Source organism: Furipterus horrens, unplaced genomic scaffold (assembly GCF_987537825.1).
Source record: "Furipterus horrens unplaced genomic scaffold, mFurHor1.1.pri manual_scaffold_1, whole genome shotgun sequence".
Lineage (NCBI taxonomy): Eukaryota > Metazoa > Chordata > Mammalia > Chiroptera > Furipteridae > Furipterus > Furipterus horrens.
Genome location: NW_028327171.1, coordinates 166,109,054 through 166,133,281, shown reverse-complemented (window position 1 = coordinate 166,133,281; position 24,228 = coordinate 166,109,054). Strand labels below are relative to the sequence as shown.

Below are 24,228 nucleotides of genomic sequence, written 5' to 3'. Positions count from 1 at the left end.
GGGTGTGTGGGGATGCTCTTTAAGGCTAGGATTAAAAGTACATTTGCTTTCAGTCAGTGAACAGCTCATGAAAGTTTTTGTCATGTTCAGAAATCAGTTGATAGCATAAAGCAGTGATTATATTGAATTTTAATGAGTATATCAGTATTCTAAAATTTTAAATAGTCTAAATGTTTCTTTGTAAGTTTGTTGCACTTGTACTTCTGATTAAAATTTAAAACTGCATTGAAACTTTTTGGGATGCCCTTTACATACACAATCAAATATTTTCTCTGCTCTTTAGAATCAGAGTAAAATCTCATTTATGTTTACATGCAATGATATATATAATGGAGATAATAAGATAGCTTTCTTTCATTTAGACTGATCTCACAATGCTGAAATTAGCAGCATTAGAAAGTAATAAAAATCAGGACCTGGAAAAGAAGGAAGGTCGTATAGATGACTTGCTCAGGGTAAGTAGTTAAATCATGAAGACTGAAGAAAAAAAAAATACTAATTATTTGGCAATAGTGAAACTGTTGAGAGAAGACTTAGCATTGTAAAAAATTCTTTAGCTGGAAAAAAACATAAGCCTTTTCTGATTCTATAAGTAACTGATTGAAAATTTCAACTTTAAAGTGAAAATTATTTTCTTAGCTCTTTAAAATGTGAATTGAGAACAGTTGGAGAAATAGAAGAATGTTGATAAAAATTATTTTCATTTGAATAACTATCATAAGACAGAGATACCCATTTCATGTTAGTTTTAAAGTTAATTGATCTTGTTAGAAACCTAACTGACATTTGCTATTATACAAGATGAAATAACTGCCTTATAGTATATGCTTAGAAATACAGGGCATACATGTCTTCAACTTTGCTTTATGATGTCAAATTTTTCCCAAAGTTGATGGATCCCACTAGTAATGGGCAAGAAATAATTTCATTGCTCACTATCTTTGCCAAGTCTTGTAATAATCAGATTTAATTTTATTTTTTTAATTTTTGGCCAATTTGATGGATGTAACAAAATGTCTATAAATATGCATTCCCTATTTATTTTTTGAACATCTTTTAAAATATGAACCATTTGTGTTTCTTGGAAATAACTGATCTTTTTTTTGCTTATTATTGGGTTGCTGTCTTTTATTGATGTCAGTTTTTTGTTCTGACAATTAAAATACAGGGTGGGGCAAAAGTAGGTTTGCAATAATTAATAATAATACAAGAGTAAATTCTTTCGTGTACTCAAAACTGTAAACTTCCTTTTACCCCACCCTGTATATTAATTTTCTCCAATTTGTTTGAGTTGAGTTGTCTTTTCATTTCTTCATGCTATCTTTTGATAACTGGAGGCATTCAGAATTTTTCTGTGATCTAAATGTTATCTTTTTTATAGTTCATGTTTTATTTGTACCAAGTTATTAGAAAAGGTCTACCAAAAGAATTTTTCGTTAAGATCATAAAGATGTTCTATATTTTCTTTTAAAAGTTTTATAGTTTGGTTTTTCAATATAAATTGTGAATTTCACTGGCATTTGTTTTTGGGTGTGGTATGAAGAAGTAGGGTTTCACTGTAATGTCTTGCTGTATAGATAACCAGTTGTCGAGCCCCATAAATTAAAGGTCCACGCTTTACTGCCAGCTCCGTCATAGGAATCTAGTTTTCATAAACAAGCTGGCTGGTTTCTGTGTTCTTTGCTATGTTCTTTGTTCTATTTGTATATTCCGATGCTGGTTTCACAGCCTCTTTTTTCTTGTCTTTGGCTATTAATGACAGAACATAAACGGTACTTTAAATGAGATACAATGTTATTTTTTTGAGAGAACAGAAGTGAGCAGTCTGGGTGTAATGGCTTCACAATGACACATACACATGGGGTTTTGACCCCTTTCATTTTTCTGCTCTCTCATCCTTAGTGTATGGTTTCTATCTTGAGGGTTATATGAAGGTACAAAATATTTATTAGTGTCACAGTTATGATATCTGTGTTCCTGAGCAGAAAACAGGAAGAAGCAGGGAATAACAACAACAACAACAAAAAGCAACAATTCTGTTTGCAGCCTTCTTGGATATTTCGTTCTTTAGCTGCAAGGGAAGCTGGGAAAAGTGTTTTTAGCTCGGTACATCTCAATCCAGAATAACATACTGGTTTTTCATTATTAAGGAAAGAGAAAATACATTTGGACCATCATAATTCCTGTAGCTTTCTATTAAATCTTGACACATATCCTCTTCTTTTTGGCCTTATTTGGCCCTTTGTAGTCTAAGAGGAATGTTAGAATCAGTTTTTTAAGTTGCACACACATATACACACACACAATTTATTGGGGTTTTGTTTTAATTGCTCCTGATGCAATGATGAGGTGCCAAATTCCATTTACGTTCCTCAGAAAGTATCTTTATTTTGTGCTTTTTCTTGAAAAACAATTTTATAAGATATACAATTTTAGGTTGGTAGCCATTATTGCCCAGCAAATTTTATTTATTATACCATTGCCTTTTGGCTTCCACTATGATTGGTCTAGAACTCTGTTTCTCAAAGTATGAGTCCCCAGTTCAGAAACATCAGCTTTACTGAGAAACTTACTAGAAATAAATTTTCAGACCCTACTCCAGGTCCACTGATTCAGAAACTCTGTGGATAGATCCCAGCAATCTATGTTCCAGCAAAGCCCTCCAGGTTATTCTCTTGTCACTCTACTAGACTAATCAGACTCATCTCCTGAGTTTAGAGCGAGGCCCCTTCCCTGAGCCAGTGGCTACGTACGGAGTCAACAAAATTGGTATATTTTTGCCAAGAAATATGGTGGGGATATCTATTGAATAGGCATGTGCAGTGTCAGCCACAAGTTGAATGGAGAGAAAATTTTTATTACGAAAGATGGAAAAGAATCATTCATTTTTAAGTGTGAGGCACTTTATATACTACATTTTGGTTATTTTTAACTACATGGCATTGCTCCTATTTTAAAAATAAGCCAACTGATCTAAAATTCAAATAACTTATAGTCAATTTGAACCCATCGAGTATGATATACATTCCACATACTTTCCACTACACAGTTAAGCAGCATTTAACAGTATTACCCCACGGTAAGCGGATGTTTTTTTTAAAAAAAATTTAGTGTCATACTCAAATACTTAAACTTATTAATTTTTTTCTTTATGTAATTTATTCAATACATTAAAAATATTCCTGAGTGTCTCATATGTACAAATTTTAGATCCTTTCCATTTTCTGCTTATGTTGTAGGCTAACTGTGATCTCAGACGGCAAATAGATGAACAACAAAAATTACTTGAAAAATACAAAGAACGATTAAATAAGTGCATATCAATGAGCAAGAAACTGCTTATTGAAAAGGTAAGATATATGTTTGATAAAATTTCCCTTTTTTTTAACTAGCGTGTTTTGCCTTGTACACTTTTAAAATATAAAGGAATATAATTGAGTTATGATTTTTCCTTCTTTTTTTCAGAGTACCCAAGAAAAACTCTCAAGCAGAGAGAAGAGTATGCAAGACAGATTACGCCTTGGACACTTCACAACAGTTAGACATGGTGCTTCATTTACTGAGCAATGGACAGATGGTTTTGCATTTCAGAATCTTGTGAAGTTAGTCATTCTTACATTTTAAAACATTTAGTATTCCTTTGGGTTTTCATTACTTTCAATGATTCTAGATTTGGGATTATGTTCTACATCTATTCCTACTACTCTTTGAGATCACAGAATTTAGCACATTTTAAAGGAACATAAAACAAAAATATATATATAATTTTAGCTTTAGCAGACTTTTTGACTAGTTAGCATTCATCTCTATGATATGATGTGTTATTCTAAATGACTTTCCAAAATACAGATTGACCTTCTAGCTTTATAGATTACGTAAGATTAAAATTGTTGAAAATATAATTTTCATTGGAAGATTTATATTTATATATATCTTGGGATTTTTCTGCTTAGTTTTTTTTTTTCCTCATTCCCTGGTCCTTACTTAAGTGTTAATATTCAGTGCTTGCCTGTACTCTCTTCCTATAAAAAAAAAAAAGACAGTAACTTTTTCCTTCTGCCTCAGATACAATAATCTATAAATCAGTTGAACTGAACATGTGGCTTCAGTGTTTCTGAGGTAGACTTTAAAACACAAAAAAATCTTTGTTACTATATTTTCTTGAGTTCAGATGGTGAAAAGGATAGGTTAACTGTTTATATGCTAAGGAGCCAGGATATATATGCTGCTCCTTTTTTGCTGGAAAAGGTTTCTTTTTTTAAGGTGAAAAGCAGGAATAGTGTCAGCATCTATGTCAACTTTTCCAGAGTCAGTCAGTCTAGTTAAATGGAGCATGGAGGGGAAGCATTATCACATAAAAAATGGTTTTTCAAACACTAGTGCCCATGACTCATCACAGAACGGCTTTCTCTAAATCTCAGTTGATTTATTCAGCTTTTGTTCAGCACAGCCGTGCTGTGCCTTAAGTCTACCATAATGAAAGACAGTGTCTTGTGATGCTGGGGAGTTAAGGTTTTAATTCTGTGGATAATGGGGAGCCTTTAAAGGTTGTACAGTGTGTATGGTCAGAATTGCGTTTTAGAAAGATAATTCTGATGGTAATGTTGGAATGCTATTGGAAAGAGGATAAATCGGTGAGTTCAGATAGAAAGGTGTCCAAATAAAAGGTAATTGGGCTTGAGCTAAAATACTAACAGTAAAAGTGGACAGTAGGAGTTACATTAGGGATAGGAACCATAATGTTTTAGTGTTTTATGAGCAAGAACTCTACTACTAAACTCAGACCCACAGTTGCCCTGGTAATGAATAAAAGAGAAGATTACATAATACAACCTTAAATATAAACTAAAAATATAAACTCTACCCCATACTTAACTCTATAAGGTCTTTTTTAATAGCACATTTATTTCAGTCAACAAATAGAGGGGTGGGCAAAAGGAGGTTTACAGTTGTGAGTACACGAAACACAGAATCAGCGAAGCTATTGTCACAATCATAACCTGCATGTCTTTTTTCCATATGCACACCTGTAAACCCTCTTGCCAATACCTGTATTTTTGAATTCCTAGTATGTACCAATCCCCATGTTGGACACTAGGAATACAGTAGGATATAAGACCAACATAGTGTCTGTTCTCATGGAGTGATGTGGTCCAACCAGACTTTGCTGAGCGAGCACCTGCAGGAGTGATACTTGTTAGAAGGGAGGTGGGGAGCTACAACGTGCCATGAGCATGTGTATGGCAACACATCTTCCCCTGGTCCAGGCGGTTTAAGGGATACCTCATTCAGAAATGAATGTTTCAGATGAGACCTGGACAGTGAGTATGAGTTTGTTCACAAGGGAGGGACCAAAAAGGTACAAATTTATATCAGAGGACTTTTTGATTTTCAGGTTTTAACTGTGAAAAGTAATGGAGAATTAATATGGTTTTCTACATTTTTTTTTTACAGGCAACAAGAATGGGTGAATCAGCAAAGGGAAGATATTGAAAGGCAAAGGAAACTTCTAGCCAAACGCAAACCTCCCACAGCTAATAATTCTCAGGCACCCACTACCAATTCTGAACCAAAACAAAGAAAAAACAAAGCAGTAAATGGAGCAGAAAATGATCCCTTTGTTAGACCAAATTTGCCACAACTGTAAGCCTCCGTTTTTTATTCTCTGTTTTTTTTCAGTTGTAGCCATGAATATTACTAATGGCTGTTTTTATATTATACTAATATTTAAGTAGTAGTAATAGTTATGGCTAGGAAGGAAGGCAGTATTGAAAATATACCTATAAATTAATACTAAGGCTCAAATATCTGAATTTTATTTTTGTAAGTAGAGATTTACTAATCCTCTTTTTAAAATGGAGACTTAGGTAGCCAAGAAGAGACTGGAATCCCCTTTCATGTCTGAGTGAGTCCATTATTAATGTTCCTTTTTCTTAGAAAAGGTTAACTTAAGTAATACAGCAGCCATATATTTTCTCAACCAATGGAAGCAATACATTAGTAGATTATAGTATTGTTTTTCCCCTTTCGGCTTTTCTTTGTTTTCTGAAGTTTTTGCTTTAATGATGAATTATTCTTTATAATTCAAGGGGCAAAGTTATTATTTTTAAATAGTTACATGCTTATCATAGAAAATTTGGAAAATATGGAGGAATATAATAAAACAGTATAGGTCATGATTTGATCCCATAAAGAATACCATTTAAAATTTTTTGATGTACACCCCTGGCCGGTTTCACTCAGTTGGTTGAAGTGTCGTCCTGTAAACTGAAAAGTGGTGGGTTGGATTCTCGGTCTAGGTTGTGGGTTTGGTCCCCAGTTGGAGCTCATAGGAGAGGCAGCCAATTGATGTTTTTCTCTCTCACATCAGTGTTTCTCTCCTTCTCTCTCTCCCTCTCTTCCCCTCTCTAAAATCAATAAGCATGCCCTCGGATGAGGATAAAAAAATGGATTTTGGATGTGTACTAGTACCCCCTTATCTGTGGTTTCACCTTCCATGGTTTCAACTACAGTCTAAAAATATTAAATGGAAAATTCCAGAAATAAACAATTTATAAGTTTTAAATTGCAGGCCATTCTGAGTAGTGTGATGAAATCTCACACTGTCCTACTCTGTCCCACCTGGGACATGCATCATCCCTTTGTCCAATGTATCCACCCTCTATATACTGCCAGCTCATTAGTCACTTACTGGCTGTCTTAGTTATCAGAGTGATTATTGTAGAACCACAGTGCTTGTGTTCAAGTAACCCTTAAATTTACTAAGTAGTGGCCCCAAGCCATAAGAATAGTGATGTTGGCAATTCAGATACGCCAAAGAAAAGCCATGAAGTGCTTCCTTTAAGAGAACAGATGAGTACAGTACAATAAGGCATTTTGAAAGCAAGAGAGAGCACATGCATGTAACTTTTATTACAGTATATTGTTATAACTTTTATTATTGTTGTTAATGTCTTACTGTGCCTAATTTATAAATTAGGTAGGCTTGTAGGTATGTATGTATTCATAGAAAAAACATAGTATATATAGGGTTCATCACTATCTGTGGTTTTGGGCATCCATTGGGGGTCTTGGAATGTAACCCCCATGGATAAAGGAGGAATACTATACAGATGTATTCAGACTTATTTTTCTGTTCTATAAGAACTTACGTAAGTTCATGTAAGTAAAAAACACATACACCCTCTGTTTTATATTTCATATGGATTTTGTCTTTTTTTCCTCTCTTTAAAGATAATGTTTCATCTATGCTTTGAATCCCATTCCCTGCTATATCAGAGACCTCTTCTGTTGATACCTTCTATATCTTATATGTTCAACCTTTTGTTTTTCCTCTCTTAGAAAACAAAACAAAAAACTCTCCCTCAATTATAAATCCCTCAAATCTTTACATTATATCATCTTCATATGATGACACCTTCTGCCTCACCTTCCATTTTCTCCTTTCTTTAACTAAAATTGTTTTTTAAAAGATTGTTAACTATCTCCTTAGTGCTAAATGCTGTTAACATTTTGAGTCTTTACATTGAATATTGTTGATGTCTTATTTTTTCTTAAATGACTTTTATTGCCTTAGTTTTGAAATACTTTGTTCTAATGTTCATTTAAACTTATTTGGCTGTGTCTTCTTGGTCTCTGCGATGGACATTATTTTCTCTACCGATTTGTAAAATGCAGGGGATTTTTAAGGATATGTTCTACTCCACTATATGTTTTGAGTATTAACAACTCAGTCTTCTTGAGTATTACAACAGCTGCACTCATGGTTTCAGTTACATGTATATGTTGCTGACATCCAAACTTCTGTCTACAGCCCTCTTTTCTCTCTTGAGTATCACATATCTCAATCTCGAATGTCTTATCCTTGCTTAGTTCATATTGGTACTTAAATGTCTCATAGGAACCTCTAATGCAGCCTGTTCCAAACTATATTTACTAAAAACACAACCCAAAACAAACACTGCATTTAGTATGATCTTCCCCATTGTAGTCTGTCAGTCTCCCTCCCTGCCTTTCTTTCTGTATCCCTCTCTCCACACACACGTGCACACACACACCTTGCCTTTTCCTGTGTTCTCTCTATTAGTAAATGATATTACCATCCTTTCAGTTCCACACACTAAAATTCTGCTTGACACCCTTAACATTTTAAATCAAGATTCCATTTTTATTTTTCTTAATCCATTTTTATTATTTTCCTTTGATAAATGGGCACTGATAATCTTATCTTTCAAACTCCATCTTAAAATCTATTTCTTCTCCAAGCATTTGCTAATGGAGGGGGGGGGTATGTAGATTGGAATTAAAGCATTTAGCTTCCAGTATTTATTTTTTTAATTTAGCATATTATTTATTTTTTGTAAATATATTGCTTAAAAAGGGGGAACAGTGGGTAGGTGAGCAGTTTTATAGAAGAAAGTGTTTGTTCTAACTCCAGCCCTATAGACACCCAATTCTTCTATATCGCAAGTGTACCCACTTACGTAAGTCCCCACTGATAACGTTCTGACTCAGGTCACTGCCATCTTTTACTTGGGTTTTTTATACACACACCCCTTTCAATTTTGGTCTTGTCTTCCAGTGTATTTTCATGTCATAGAGTCATTGTTTTTCCCAAATAAAATTAGGATCCTTTTGCTCTCTTCCTTAGAACCCTAACATAGCTCTCTGTTACTTGAATGATACAATCCAAGTGTTAAAATAGCTTATAAGGTACTTTAGATCTGGCACCTTCTGACTTCTGTAGCCTCAGTTACTGTTTCCTTATAAGTCTCATCACGTAACTTTAATATTTCCTTCACTGGCCTTCAAGATAAAATTCAGTCTAGTGAAGGTACGTCCTTCTTCATACGCCTTCTTATTTCTCTCTTTATCCTCATTCCCCAACATCTGCCCTGTGTATCCTGTGTCTTACTCTTCAGTTCTCTAAATGGACTGTGCTTTTTGTGCCTTTGTACACCTGTTCCTTGTCTTTTCTTCCTTTTTAAAAAAGATTTTTAGAGAAAAGGGAGGGGAGGGAGAAAGGGAGAGAAACATCTCACACACAATGATGCATCCAGGAACCTGGTCTGCAACCTAGGCATGTGCCCTGACTGGGAATCAACTGGCAACCTTTTGCTTTGTGGGATGACACCCAACCAACTAAGCCCCACAGGTCAGGGCCTGTTCCTTGCCTTTCTTTACTTCATTTCCTATTCATCCTTGAACACTTGGCTCAGGTACCAATTTCAATAGGAAACCCTCTAACTTTTTTCCTTCCTAGTTTCCCCCTCCTCCTCAGTTATGTGCCCATAGCCTTTTGTACATTCCTGTTTATATTGTAGCATTTATCTCGCTATTTTATTTTTACACCTATTCTCAACATCTAGCACAGTTACTGGCATATGGAAAGTGGTCAGTAAATATTAAATTATAATACATAAGCATTTGATTTTCATTTCCTCTTACTCAGCAGATCATTTTTTTTTCTGTAAATAAAGTTTTGTTTTTTTTTTTAATTTTTTTATTGCAGATCATTTTTTAGTGTGTTACAGGTGTTTAGCTTTCTGCTTGTTCCCAGGATGCTAACAGCCATAACTGTAGTTTAATAATCCTAGACTTGTCTCTTTTCCATCTCATTTTATTGCATATCTTGACTTAGAACTAACCCTGAAGTTATGCTACTGTGTGTTCTTGGAGTGGCAAATGAAGTGATACTATATAGCAATTTGAGTACATCCTTATGCACAGATTTAAGTAGGGGGGAAAGCCACAAAAGCACTTTAATTCATTTATATTATAATTTGATTTTTCAGCAGCCATACTCTGCAACTGTCTTCTAAAAACTCCTTTTGAATTATTGTTCAGTGGAAAGTAGGCGTTACCTTGTGTGCAGAATAACCAGTATAATTAGAATAGAGATAATGACTCTTTAATTATTTTTCTATGAAATTAACATAGAAATTAAAATTAATACTGTGTAGTAGTTAGAACTTTAAGCCCTGTATTGAGACAGATGTGGAGTCCAACCTCAACTCTTTCAGGTTATTTTTAGTAAGCTCTTTTACCTCTTAGAGCCTTTGTTTCCTCACTTATGAAAGTACATACATCACAGTTTTAAGGGATAATAGGTGGTGATGCAAGAATTATGTTTGCATAGTTCCTGGCTGTATTTTTTCTGTCTTCGCCCAAAGACATTCATACTGATTTTAGAGAGAGTGAAGGGGAGGGAGAGAAACCTTGCTGTTAGACAGAAGCATTGATTAGTTGCCCCTCATACATGGCCTGAGCAGGAACTGAATCCACAACTTAGGCATGTGCCCTGAGCAAGGATTGAACCTGCAATCTTTTGGTGTACTAAACTACGTACACTCCAACCAACTGAGCCACACCAGCCAGAGCTGGTTCTTGGCTCTTAACTAATTTTTTTTTTTTTAACTACCAGCAAGATTCAGTCAAGTTTTTAAGGTAGGAATTTCTGACTTTAGTCACAAATACTTTTATTCAGAGTAAATAGTTTACATAGGTAATATCATGTATAGGTAATGTCTAAGTGATTCTTGCATTAACTGTATATTAATATATTTTAATCAAGATTTTTGACTTCATGTTAAATATATTTTAAATTGTTTTGATTCTGTCTATATATTCATAAGAAATAAAGTGGTTATTTCCTAACTATAAAATGTTCAAATCACCAGGAACATAATAATAATTCTAAATTTATATGCACATAATGACATGACCTTAAAATAAATTAAAAATTGACAGTTCTTTAAGGAGATATAGACAGATCCACAAATTATAATGGGAGATTTCAACACATAGATTTCTTAGTAATACAACAGGTAGATAAAAATAACACAACAAACAGAAGGGGTCTAGAAAATTTCAGTGTTGATAAACTTAACCTATGTACACATTCTCTAACATCTACAGAATACATGTTCTTTTTAAGTGTGGGCTTTTATAAAAATCTACCATGTTAGGTCACAAAGCAAGTTTCAACAAATTTCAAAGAATTGAAAGAGTTGGTATAAGGTGGATTGTACTGTTTTGTCCTTAAATGTTTGGTAGTCATCTGGGTGAAACTTAAAGGACTAGAATCATATAGAATATGTTTTGTCATCACGGTGGAAATTAAACTAGAAGTCAGTAACAAAGAATTGTGGAAGAGTCTAAATGGAAATGAGAAAATATTTTTAGGTAAATATAGTGAAAGTGCTAACTAGCAAAATCTGTGAGATTAATGTGAAACAGTACCTAGAGGGATATTTATTGCCCTGTATACATATATAGAAAAAGAAGGAAAAAGTAAAACTTTATAAACTAAGCATCTATTTCAGTAAGTTAGGAGATGAGCAGCAGAATTAGCCAGAAAAGGAAGAGGGGAAAGTGGAAACAGTAATTCCTGATACAGTAAGGAAACATACAGTAGAGAAAATCAATCAATCCCAAAAAAGAGAATGTGTACTTAAAATAAAAAAATAATGAAATTGAAAAAGGAGACAAGACAACCATTATCAGGAATGAAAAAGAATACCACTAACAGTCTATAGATACTTAAAAGAAAACAAAATACAGTGGTGGACAAAGGTAGGTTTACAGTTAGTTGTTCATATGGAAAATAATATAATAATAAATAATACAAGAATAAACTGAGTTTTGTGTACTCACAACTATAAACCTACTTTTGCCATCCTGAATTATAAATTGTTTAAATTTGAAATTTTTGTGAAATGGATAAATTTCTAGAAAATACAACTTAACAAAATTGACAGAATAAAATCCAAATAGTTCTATAACTATTAAATAAATTGAATCTGTAATTAAAATCCTTGATTAAAGAAAACTCCAGGCACAGCCATGGCTGGGTGGCTCAGTTGGTTGGAACATCATTCTATACACCAGAAGGTTGCAGGTTCTACTCTAGATCCGGGCACATAACGTAGGTTACGTGTTCAATCCCTGGTCAGGGTGAGTATGAGAGGCAACAGATCAGTGTTTCCCTCTCTCTGTCTCCCCGTCCCCCTTCTCTTCTCTTTTTTCTTTCTTTCTCTCTCATCAATAAACATACCCTCAAGTGAGGATATAAGAGAAAAAAAATGCTTCGGGTAGAAATAACTGTATGTAATCTGCCAACCATTTAAGGAATGGTTGGTGTCAGAATCAACAAGGACTTTACAAGGAAAGAAATTTACGGGCTAATCTGTTATTTAAAAAAATTCAAAAATCTATAATAAATATTACCAACCCAAAATATAATATATAAAAGTGGTAATCTATTAAGACCAAGTTGGATTTATTTCAGGTATGCAAGATTGGTTTAACATTAGAAATATCATGTAATTTTCCACATAAAGAGAAAGATTATATGATCAGCTTAACATGCCAAAGTAATAAACATTATAGATAATATTCAGCATTGATCTATGATTGAAACTCTTAGCAAAAATCAGTAGTAGGTAACTATTTTTCTTTTGGTTTACATCTCTGCATGCTGTGCTCTTGAGTTACTTTTTTCCCTCTATCCACTGTTTCTTCTTCCTGGAGTCCTGCTTTTCTTTAACCAAGTTCAGGTGTTACCTTTTCTCTGCTTTTTTCAAATACTTCTTTTGGGATGAAATTTTTTTCTTTCCTCTATTTACTCATAGTTGTATTAACCAGAATAATTACTTATTTTAAGGTCAGTAATTAGCAACCTTGCAACTCATTTAATCTTTTATCATGTAAGACAGTGGTTCTCAACCTTCCTAAGGTCGCGACCCTTTAATACACTTCCTCATGTTGTGGTGACCCCCAACCATAAAATTATTTTTGTTGTTACTTCATAACTGTAATTTTGCTACTGTTATGAATCGTAATGTAAATATCTGATATGCAGTATGTATTTTCATTGCTACAAATTGAACATAACTAAAGCATAGTGATTAATCACAAAAACAATATGTAATTATATATGTGTTTTTTGATGGTCTTAGGCGACCCCTGTGAAAAGGTCATTCGACCCCCAAATTGGTTGCGGCCCACAAGTTGAGAACTGCTGATGTAAGGTGCCATATTCACAAGTTTCAAGGATTGGGATGTATCATGTTGGGGAAGCCATTATTCTACCTACCATAGTCTGCCCTCTGACCCAAAATTCATGTTCTTCCCACATGCAAAATATATTCATGCCATCCCAACATCCCCCAAAACCTCAGAATCACAATACATCAACTCAACATCCACAATCTCAACTAAAACTCCTCAGTTCAAATGGTCTAAATCTCATTGTCTAAATCAGGTATGGGTGAATCTGTGAAATTCACCCTGAGACACAATTCCTCATAATCTGTGAACCTCAACAAACAAGGTAACCTTTTTCTAAAATACATTGATGAGGACAAAGTATAACAATCCTATATAAATGTGATTCCAGTTGAAACAAACAAAAAAAGAGGAGTCACTGATCCCAAGCAGTTGCAAAAATCCATTCAGGCAAACTTAAACACTATTTGGTTTCAAGGTCTGGCAGCAATTATTTGTGGCTTGTGACTGCCTTCTGAACTCAAGGTTTTATCAACAACTCTGAGTCTTCCATGAAGGTTATCATGTATTTGTAGCTGAGTAGCTTTATCAACCTGTGTCTTGTTTGTAGAATTTTGGGGGTGTGACAAACTTTCATTTTATACTCTCTGCCCTTTTAAATCCAAGCTAGCAGTGTTTCTACTATATAAAGTTCTTAAGAATCTTTTGGATCTCCCATGTATGAAAAAAGGATTCACTCTATTAGACAAGAGGATCCTCCACAATTCTTTGCTAAATAATCCCATTGCTATTTTTGGCTTCTACTGAGAAAGCTGATGGAATATATGAGTCACAATACCCTTCATCTTATTAAAGACAACTTATGTGACTGAATAGTCTGGCCTCTTTGGGGCGTTTGCAAAAGGTTATTCAGCTACATCGTCCTTTTTTTCTTTTCTTTTTTTTTCTTTTTTTTTTAAAGCAGCTGACAGTGAATCAGTTTTAGTGTATTTAACACTCTGGATAGAATGAGAATTTCTTGAACCATTAAGTCCTGGTTCCTTATTGTTGAACATTTCTTCCCTTAATTTATCTCTCTCTTCTCACATTTGAATAAAAACAGGAAGAAGAAACCAGTCTTTACCTTCAACACTTTGGAAATCTTTTTTTAATCCTTTTTTTTAAATTGAATTTATTGAGGTGACATTGGTTAATAAAATTATATAGGTTTCAGGTGTACAACACAATAATCATCATCTGTATCTTGTATTGTGTGTTCACCACCCCAAATCAAGTCTCCTTCCATCACCATTTATCCCCCACTTTATTCTTTTCTATTTCCGCCTACCCCACTTTTCATCTAGAAATCTCCATAGTATTGTCTGTGTTGATGAGATGTTTTTCCCCTGAAATCCTTTTACCCTTTTTACGCAACCCCCCAACTCCCTCCCCTCTGACAGCTGTCCGTCTGCTCTCTATATCTATGAGTCTGTTTCTATTTTGTTTGTTAGTTCAGCTTGTTCATTAGATTCCACCTGTAAGTGAAATCATATGGTATTTGTCTTTCTCTGACTGGCTTATTTCACTTACTATAATAATCTCCAGGTCCATCCATGGTATCACAAAAGGTAAGATTTCCTTAATGCAGCACAGCTTTTTTTTTTAATCCCCTCATCTACTGATAGACACTTGGGCTGCTTCCAAATCTTGGCTATTAGAAATAATGCTGCAGTTAACATAAGGGTGCATATATTCTTTCAAATTAGTGTTTCAGGCTTCTTTGATTATGTTCCCAGAAGTGGACTTGCTAGGTCACAGACAGTTCCATTTTTAATGTTATGAGGTAACTCCGTACTGCCAGTCAGGTTCTTGTGAAAGTGGGGGGTGATACCTGCCCCAAATCCACACAGCTGAGGCACTGACACCCCCATGAGTCTTCCCAACCCTCTACGTCCACCGGGGCCCAGGCAGCTGACTCCTCAGCAGGATGCAAGGGTGAGTTCCATAGATGGGACTGTTGCATTCCCCCAGGCTTATGCCCACTGGAGAAGAGTGCTCCACCCAAGAAAGATGCCTTCTGTGGTATGGGAGAGTGACTCAGCACGGGGATCCTGGCGTCTACCCCTTTAGCTTTCTCCCCAAAGCTACAAACTCTAGTCTCTTCACGTGACTAGTCCACTACACCCTCCTCCAGAGCCCAGGGTGAAGGGCTGTGAAGAGATTCTGTGTGTTGGCTCTTGAAGAGAGTGTCTTTGTCTCCAGCAGACTCCTATCCCCCTGGCAGACAGAATCCCCACTGATTTTCACAGCTAGATGTTATGTGGGTGCCTCTTCCTGGCTCTGGTGCTCTGGGTTGGGCAGCCCACTTTGGGGTTGAGACCATACACTTCTCAGGGGAAACTTCGCAGCTGAGATATTCCTTTGGGATCTTAGCCACGGCCCTTAGGAGCAGGGGCCATCCCTTTTTATGTCCCCTCCTTTCCTGCCAGTCTTGATGTGGCTTCTGAATATCCTTGGTTATAAGACTTTTCTTCAGATTGTCTTCAGGTTGCTTTCTCTGTATTTTAGTTTAATTCCAGTTTGATCTTGGGAGGTGAGTGTAACGTCTGTTTACTCTGCCACTGTCTTGGATCCCCTGGAAATCTCTTAAGCTAAATATTCAAGTTCATTTCTCATAACTTTAGCTTTCTGTATAACAGGCTACAATTTTGCCAAACTTTCTTCCATAATAACAAGAATCCCTGTTCCTCCAATTTTTAATAGCATGTTTCTTATTTCCTTCTGAGTCCTCCCCAGCAGCACCTCTACTGTCCAGATTTCTGCCAACAGACTGTTCATGACAATTTGTGTGTTCTCTAAAGGGGTATGTGTTTTCTCTATTGTACTTCAATAGCAGAGTTGTTAACATCCATATTTCTGTTAACGGTCTGTTCAAGGCAGTCTAAGCATTTTAAAAAGCATGTTCCTCTAAATTCTTCTATCCTTTTGCTTGGTGCCCAGTTCTAAAGCCACTTCGACATTTTTAGGTATTTGTTGCAGAAACATGCCACTTCCTGAAAAATTTGTAGTAGTTTCTGATTACTGCTATAACACATTACCACAAATTTAGTTACTTAAGATAACACAATTTATTACCTTACAGTTTTCGAGATTACAGTTCCAAAGTGGGTCTCATTGGGCTAAAATCAAGGTGTCGTTAGGCTATATTATTCCTATGACTTTTACTCTCTTGCCTTTTCCAACTTTTAGAAACTGCCCACATTTATTTCATGATCCCTGTTTCATGATCCCCTTCCACCTATAAGACAACAATCGCCAGTCAGGTCTTTCTTATGTGATTCTGACAGGTCTGCTCTTCTCTTCCTCATGTAAGGACTCTTATAATTACATTGGGTCCACAAGCGTAATTCTGAATAACTCAGCTGATTAGCAACCTTAAAGCCATCTGGAACCTCAATTTTCCTTTGCTATATAACTTAATATATTCACATATCCCAGGGATGAGGATGTGGACATCCTAAAAATAATTAATGTGACAATTAAAAGACAGTAAGTTTAACATCCTAGTTTAGTTCTTTTTAGTCTGTACAATAAAATCATGTTTCTCTAAAGAATATTTTCCCCACTTCATGTTACCTAACTACTTCACATTTTATCTTAAAACATTTTTTCTTGCCCTGGCTGGTGTGGCTCAGTGGATTGAGTGCCAGCCTCGAACACTGGTTTGATTCTCAGTCAGGGCACATGCCTGGGTTGCAGGCCAGGTCCCTAGCTGGGAGCATGTGAGAGGCAACTGATTGATGTATCTCTTGCACATTGATATTTCTCTTCCTCTCTTTCTCCCTCCCTTCCATCTCTCTAAAAATAAAAAAATAAAAATTTTTTAAAGATATATATTTTTTAAATGGAAATACACAACAGAGATGTCTAAAAAGCTAATAATATATGTCAAGTTACTTCCTGATAAGAGAAATGTAAGAATTCTCTCCTTTGCTGTTTTGGGATTTTCATTCTGTTTTATGAAAGAAGGCCCTGGGATAGGAATCCTTAAACTGAGATCTGTGAATCCCCAACATAATTTATATGTGACATTTTTTGGACTGTATGTACATAAATTCCTTTAGATTACTTTTAGATATCTATAATCATAAAAGGGTAAGAATCTGCCCAAGAAAGTCAGTAGCCTAGTATTTTGTACTATCTATAAAATTTGCTTATTAATGCTTCAAAACCAGAAAAGTTGGTAAAAATATGAATTAGTTAATTGTTCCATCTGTAAGTCTTAGATGTATTCTGAAGAATATCTTAAAGGATATTTGCCTTATATTATTTTGGGCTGAAAATTGTCAACATTTTATTATTTCCATTTGATTAATTTCATTTTACTTAGCTGGTTGTTAATAAGAAATAAGTATTAGTCTTTTTTATATAAGTATTCTTAATATCTAGACTCTTTTTATTTTTGACAGGTTAACTTTGGCAGAATATCATGAACAGGAAGAAATTTTCAAACTTAGACTAGGACATCTCAAAAAGGTACGTGAAGCATATGTTGAATTTTGTTTGTTACCAGAGGTTGTGGAGAGTTGCGGTATAAGTCTCTTATAGAATAAATCAAAACTTAATAGAGAAAGTCACCAAATGAAAACCTTTTAGACCAAAAAAAAGTGGCATTAAATTTCCATTTTTATGGTCATTGTATAATATTCCTTTAATTTGTGTCAACTTAAAAACATTGAGATGCTGATAATACCATGTCTTTATAGTGAAGTGGTGATTCCTGACCAGACCTTCAGTATCTTAGTATTAGTCTGTTTAAATACCATCTCTTTGTAAAAATTGTTCAACTTTTAAGGTGCAATGTAAAATTCCATATTGTTTATTTCCATTTTATGATAAATTGAAATAATTATAAATTAATAACAGATTGTTTCTTTGGGCTAACTTTTAAAAGCTGTGGGATGCTTGATTAAATGTTTCAATTAAAATCTGTACATTGACAAATTTAGAAAAGCCTAGTCATCAGTAATAATATAAAGTGATAAAATTTAGAAAATCGTTGCTATGTGTTATTATAGTTAAATTTTAAGTGTATAGCTTTGTACTTGTTTATAAACTCTGAAATTCTAATCAGTTCATTGTTATTACAGTTTATATGTTCAGTTCAAACCATTTCAAAGAACTAAAAACAGATTGTTTTTCCCCCTCAATATTATTGACAGATGTAAAAATTTTTTAACCAGTTTTTAATTATGTTTTTTGCTTATTGAACTACTGAATTTTTTTACTAGGCTGAATGATAGCTAAAATTAAATTAGTGAGCTAATTGAAGGTAGTAGTATCTCTGAATTCATCTCCCTAAGGTAGGGTGAGGTAGGACAGAGAAATCCATTCTGGCAGCAGCTACCATCACACTATATGCTATTTTGTTTTTGCAGTGCTATCAGTATGCTTCAGAGTGCTGTCATTTAACTACAGGGAACAGAAAAAAGTTACAGATAGGGTATGTGTGTATATATAGGTAATTTGCATTTTCTTTACTATGCCATATCTGTCTATGCTTCTGCTCAGAAAAGTTCCCACCTAAACAGTAAATTTCTTGGATTCTTTTTGTTTGTTTTTTAGTTCTATTCTGTTGTAATTATTGACTTTCTCCTGCTCTTTGAAATACAGTAGACAATTTTGGTTTATTCTCTGTAATAGATGGAGTCATAATGGGACTCTAGAAGGGAGAGGAGATTTTGTAGCACAGAATGAGTACAAGTATTTTACTGCCCACCTAAGCTATTTTGATAATGAATTCATAGAGACCTGTGCTTGATGTCCCAATATAAAGATTTATAATTATTTTCTAATCAGCCTTTCATGATAATGGGACATTAAGTATATACATAGAGCTTTAACTGAAGGGTTTTTATTTTCACATACACTAGTAAATTTTAAATTATTTTTTCTAATGATGAGATTTTAGATTTTACATCTTAGTTTATTAAAAAACTATATAAAGTCTGAAATTATGAAACAGTTAATTTAGGAATCAGCTATTTGTATTAGAAAAAATACTTTTTATAATTTTAAAAAATACTTCACTTTTTAAAAGGCTTTATGGGGTTTGTTTTTGGTTTTGGTTTGTTGGTGATTGGTTAATTTTAAGGATTTCGTGGTACTTTAAAAATATTTGGTTTCTCTGAAATACTTATGTTTTCTAAACCAAGGTATATGTAAATGCCCAGATATTATATAAACAGTTGTAAACTGTTCTAGAACACTGTACCTTCTCTTCTAAACTTCATGTTATTATTCCCTTTCCCACTGTTTGACTTCTCCATTTTTTGTATTCACTCATTCTTTCTAATAATTATTTCCTCCATAATTTTTTCCTGTGTTATCTTTTCAGCTTTTATCAAATTTACTGAGCAGTTTTAGATTTCTAACTTTATCTTCTTCTTAACCAATTTACAACATAATTTTCTTTGACCTCCATCATGGGATATTTTGGAAAATTAGATGAACTAATGCTGAAACAGACTCTCATATTATCACATTTTCTTCTGAAAGACTATTTTGGATGAGAAAAATGGAATGCATTATTAAGAAAATTTCTATTAGTACATACAGAGAACAGTATTGTCACTTTAGAACAGAAATGAAAATACCTTGCTTACCACTGCTATTAATTTTTGAGTTGTATAATTAAAAAAATAAGTATTAAGTTACATGTTTTAAAAAGAAGTTATTTGGCATTCTAAACCCCAGTTGAAAAGTAGGTCATTAAAATAGGTTGTTTTGTTTTTTGTTTTTTGTTTTTTTAAAAGGTTGGACATTTTTTACAGAGAGAACAAGAACAAGCTTGACTTCAGAGAAAAGGTGTTATCACCTCTATCTTATCAAGCTCCCTATGCTTCTGAGTTTATTAAGCTGACATGAACTGTACTTCAACTTGTAACTATATAGCTTCTACCATAGGCTGGATCTGATCTGTGAATATTTCATGTCCATGTAACCTGCACAGGAATTACCTTGTAGTATGTCAGTTTAGGATTTATATTTGGAGCCTGGCATACTCGTGCATTAGCCAGGGTATCTCTTATTTTCACTCTCTTTAATACACTAAAAGTTAAGCAAAATTGTATTAAATTTGTTGACACAGAGGGAGAAAACATCCTAGTTTGAGGAAGCTCATGCTATTTGGACATACGAGACTAGAAGGACTTTGTCTTGAAATGAGTGGTTGTATTTCATAAAGGTAATCATTGAATAAACTGAAATATGAAAATGTGTATCCTATAAGTCTAGAAATATAAATTCAAAGCTGTTAGTGTGATAGAGTAGTGAATGAGAAAGCAGAAACCTCCAAAACTTAAGTGTATGGCTGAAATAAGTAAGATATTTCTGGTTACCACCAAATAGTAAATTTAAACATACTTATAGCCGATTAGTTTTTTCTTCTGAGATTAGGAAAATCACTATACAGCATCACCTTAGTTTTGTCATATCATTTTATGAAATCATTGCTCACTTATTCACTAAGAGACTTATTTTCACACTCTGCGTGACATAGGCATTAATTCAAGTTCCCATTTCAGGAAAATTACATAATATTAACATTTTATGGACTTTGAAGTTTTAACTATTCTAGAGTGACCAGTTCATACCAACTTTTTTAATGCCAATATTCATATATGCTTTGTCTGAATACAGCTGGTAACCAGCAAAGCCAACCTTTTCTCAGGAACCTTTTCTCACTCCAGTTTCAATGACAATACCCAGAGGCTTTATTCCTACATTCTTTTGTTGTCGATGGATAGCAAGTTGATTTTTTGTATTCAGAAGAATTAATTCACTTACAGCTTTCTTTCCATCTTTCTAAGTGGTGGGGATGTTTACTTTTTTTTCCCCTTTATTTTCTTGCAGATAAGGAGAACAAGTAAGTTTTTCACATACACATATACTTTCTTTCTTTCACATATTACTTTGCTTGGATATTCTGTAGTGACTGTTGTATCAGCTAGAACATTTCATTGTTAGCTGGTATATTGCTTTGCACTATAAATTTATTTTGAAAGGTCAGAACAAAGCTGCTTTTTTTTGGTAAAAAGTGTACATATTCTTTTTTTAAAAAGTGTACATATTCTAACATAATTTTACCTTTTATATAGCTTAAGGATTTAACAGAATAGAACAGGGGGAAAATGATAAAATATATGGAGACCACACATATTATTCCTAAACTTAAAAAAAAAGAAAGAAAGAAAGAAAGAAAGCTTTTGTGCTACTAGTAATTACGTACACACTTACCCAGCTATCACTTATTAAAATCCTATAGGTGCAATGGGAGTACCTGTCTTTTAAAAGTTGTTCCTTTGAGGCAAAGCTACTGACTATCCTATTTATCCTGCTGCCTTAAATCTGTGGATTTAAGGAAACTAACAAACCAGTTAGCTTTTATGGTTGATTCTGTTTTAATTCCAGTCTTTGATAAATTCTAGTTACAGGAAAGCAATTTATCGTTGTGATTTGAGGAGTCTTGGTAGGTTGTGATTTGTCTGTTTCAGATGATTACTCTGGAATTTAAGAAACTGCATGAATGTGCTTTCCAAGAATTGTTACTAAATTAACACAAATAAGTTTTTTAATCCCTAAAAATCCATCCTCTTTGTAATAGATTCTCTCTGTGGTCATATTATTATTTTAAAGATACAAGTTACCAATAATAATACCCCAAATGATGAGGAAATAATTTTGGAAGTTATTAGGACCAGTAACTATGTCTTGCCACTGCTATTAATTCAAGTTTGTGATGTGAACAGCATGTGGATGAATATGTGTTGTTCTTTATTTTCTAGTTAAGTTTTGCCACCATCTAAATTTTAAATGTTGAGTAGTTGGAGAAAATGCATATAGAAAAATTGACATCTCAGTATGGAATATGAAATAGTGTAGTAGGCATTGGCTTTAATGTATGTATTTTGGGGGGTGTATGTGAGAGAGAGAGAGAATGAGAGATTTATAAGCCCTGAGTAAGTGCCAGAAGTTTCTTTGGAAAACCATAACCAATTTGTAATTAAAACAGGATTAGTCAAGAATCATCAGCACCAACACAAATGTGTCTTTGCAGACCAAAAGAGTCAGCTAAACAATTTGCAGTCATCTCAATCTCTACTAAGACAAAAATCCCATCCAACATGCCACCTGACACCATTTCTTTCTCTCTCTCTCTCCTTTGCTCCTTGCGATGTGGCATTCATCTCTCCTTGTGCCTCCGTTCTGAAGAGATAACAGTATAGCAACAACTCTGCCACTGAAATCCTGTTCTCTGATCGATATTGGCACCTGCAAAGAGAAACAACCAGTAACAGGCAGCAGCAGCATCAGTATTAATCTTCCATGATGAAATCTTTACAGGTCAAGAACAAGCACACAGCTCTTTTCTCACTCCTTCACAGTGGACCATGCAACTAGTTGAAATGGAAGACAATGGATTGTCTACAAGCCTTTTGAACAGTGGAGAATACAGGGCATTGATTTTAGGTGAATTGACCCCCAAATATTCTTGAAGTTTGATACCTCCTTTGGTCTTTCTTTCTAGAATACCATTATCATCTGATTTATAAAATCCTTAGTATGACCACAAAGGATAAGTTTGCATATGTGACATTTCTTGTCACTTTAAGTTTGAATATATAAAAATAATGAACAAGAATATAATGCTAGAAGGCCTAACCTCTAAATTTGTGTATACATTATATTCACGACCATGACTAGAAGAAATCTTTTGGGAATTCTTCTGTCAGTTAAAGCCACAATCGCACTGTACATTATGTTTCTCTAGAACATGACACAAGATGCTACTTATGCAGGCAGTGGTTTTCAGCAAAGCGTAGAAATGCACTGTTCTAGGAAAAGTCTTGGTTAAGCCATGGAGAATAGGATGAGGTTCCTGACTTCTTGGCATGTGTAGACAAAATGAGTGTTGTAATTCTAAACTTGACATTTTGTTCTTACTCCTGCTTCCCATTTAAAAATGAGCAGTAGTCTATAAAAGATGACTGTGCTGAGAGATGTGAAACTAGCTATAGATAGGAAAGCTCCAGTTATTTATGTTCTACCTCGTACTCTATGGACCTGCAAACATATTCCTTCCCCTGTGTTTCCTTATTTATAATCATACATCTTAATTTGGTAGTAGATAATGTTCAATTACTAAAATAAAAATTAAAGGTAAAATGTATTTTACTTTCATGGTGTTCAGTATTAATCTAATTATATAGGCAGTAGAAATTTGGAAAGAATCCTAGAAGTCATATTAGCCATTAGTTAGAGCTGGGTTTAATTAATGTAGGTATATGAGATCACTATTGCACAGTTGCTTGGCCACTGGCCCTTCCCAGTCAAAACTATTAACTCCGTGTTATTTACATGCTTATGCATAAAGATGGCCTGGAAGACGAGGCTTTTCCATTATTGTGTAGAAAGTTAAATCTTTTCAGATATAAAAAAATCTATAGAATCCACAAAAATCCCCCCCGAAAAGATTAAAGGGAAGCAGGAAGCTGCTGCACGAAGGGCTACAATATGCTCTTGTAAGGCACTGTTCCTGTATGTGCTGGGGCTTGGTGTTAGCACCCCCATTCACGTTTAACATCGGGATTTCACACACACCCCCAATACAGCAGCTGTAATTTCTGTTTCCAAAGTGTACTAAATTCTGAGTATTTAAATTTTGCCAGTCAGTTGAATTGTTGTATTTATTTGCTGTTGCTAAGGTAGAATTTGTTTGGTTTTGTTTAAATAGAATGGGAGAACTGACAGAATCACTGCTCGTTTAAAAGTTATTCCCAATTAGGGGTTTTAATGTAAATATTTATGCAATTAAATAAAGACTAAAACACCACACCACCACAACTACCCCCTCCAAAGAAGGAAATGAAATGCAAAGAAAGGATAACATTAAGGTTCTAAAATAATTATCTGAGCCAATTAAACACACCTGCGGGAGGTACAGTAATAACTAGCTCAATGATTAGTTAGGGGTGGGAGTGGAGGGAACATTTATATAGTTAGAAAAGAACCCTCCCTCAAAAAAATGTCATCATTTTTGTCCCTTCTTCTTCAACCTCACTCTTCAGTCCACACAATCATACTCAAGGAGAAATAGGACTACGGGCAGGTAATTTCAAAACTGATTTCTACACATTTAGACCTGCCGTCTCATGTTGGTGGTTTTTTGGTTGTTGGTTT

The 24,228-nt window shown here is 34.3% G+C and overlaps 1 protein-coding gene across 1 annotated transcript in view; it reads left to right on the top strand.

Annotated features, from left to right (window-relative positions):
- TLK1 (tousled like kinase 1) overlaps positions 1-24,228 on the top strand; it is a 144,735-nt gene that overhangs the window by 96,064 nt on the left and 24,443 nt on the right. The window contains exons 8-12 of the mRNA XM_090280678.1: positions 363-455; positions 3,240-3,350; positions 3,466-3,602; positions 5,455-5,643; positions 17,457-17,523. Coding sequence (XP_090136804.1) covers positions 363-455; positions 3,240-3,350; positions 3,466-3,602; positions 5,455-5,643; positions 17,457-17,523 — 597 coding nt within the window. The remainder of the gene's footprint in view (positions 1-362; positions 456-3,239; positions 3,351-3,465; positions 3,603-5,454; positions 5,644-17,456; positions 17,524-24,228) is intronic.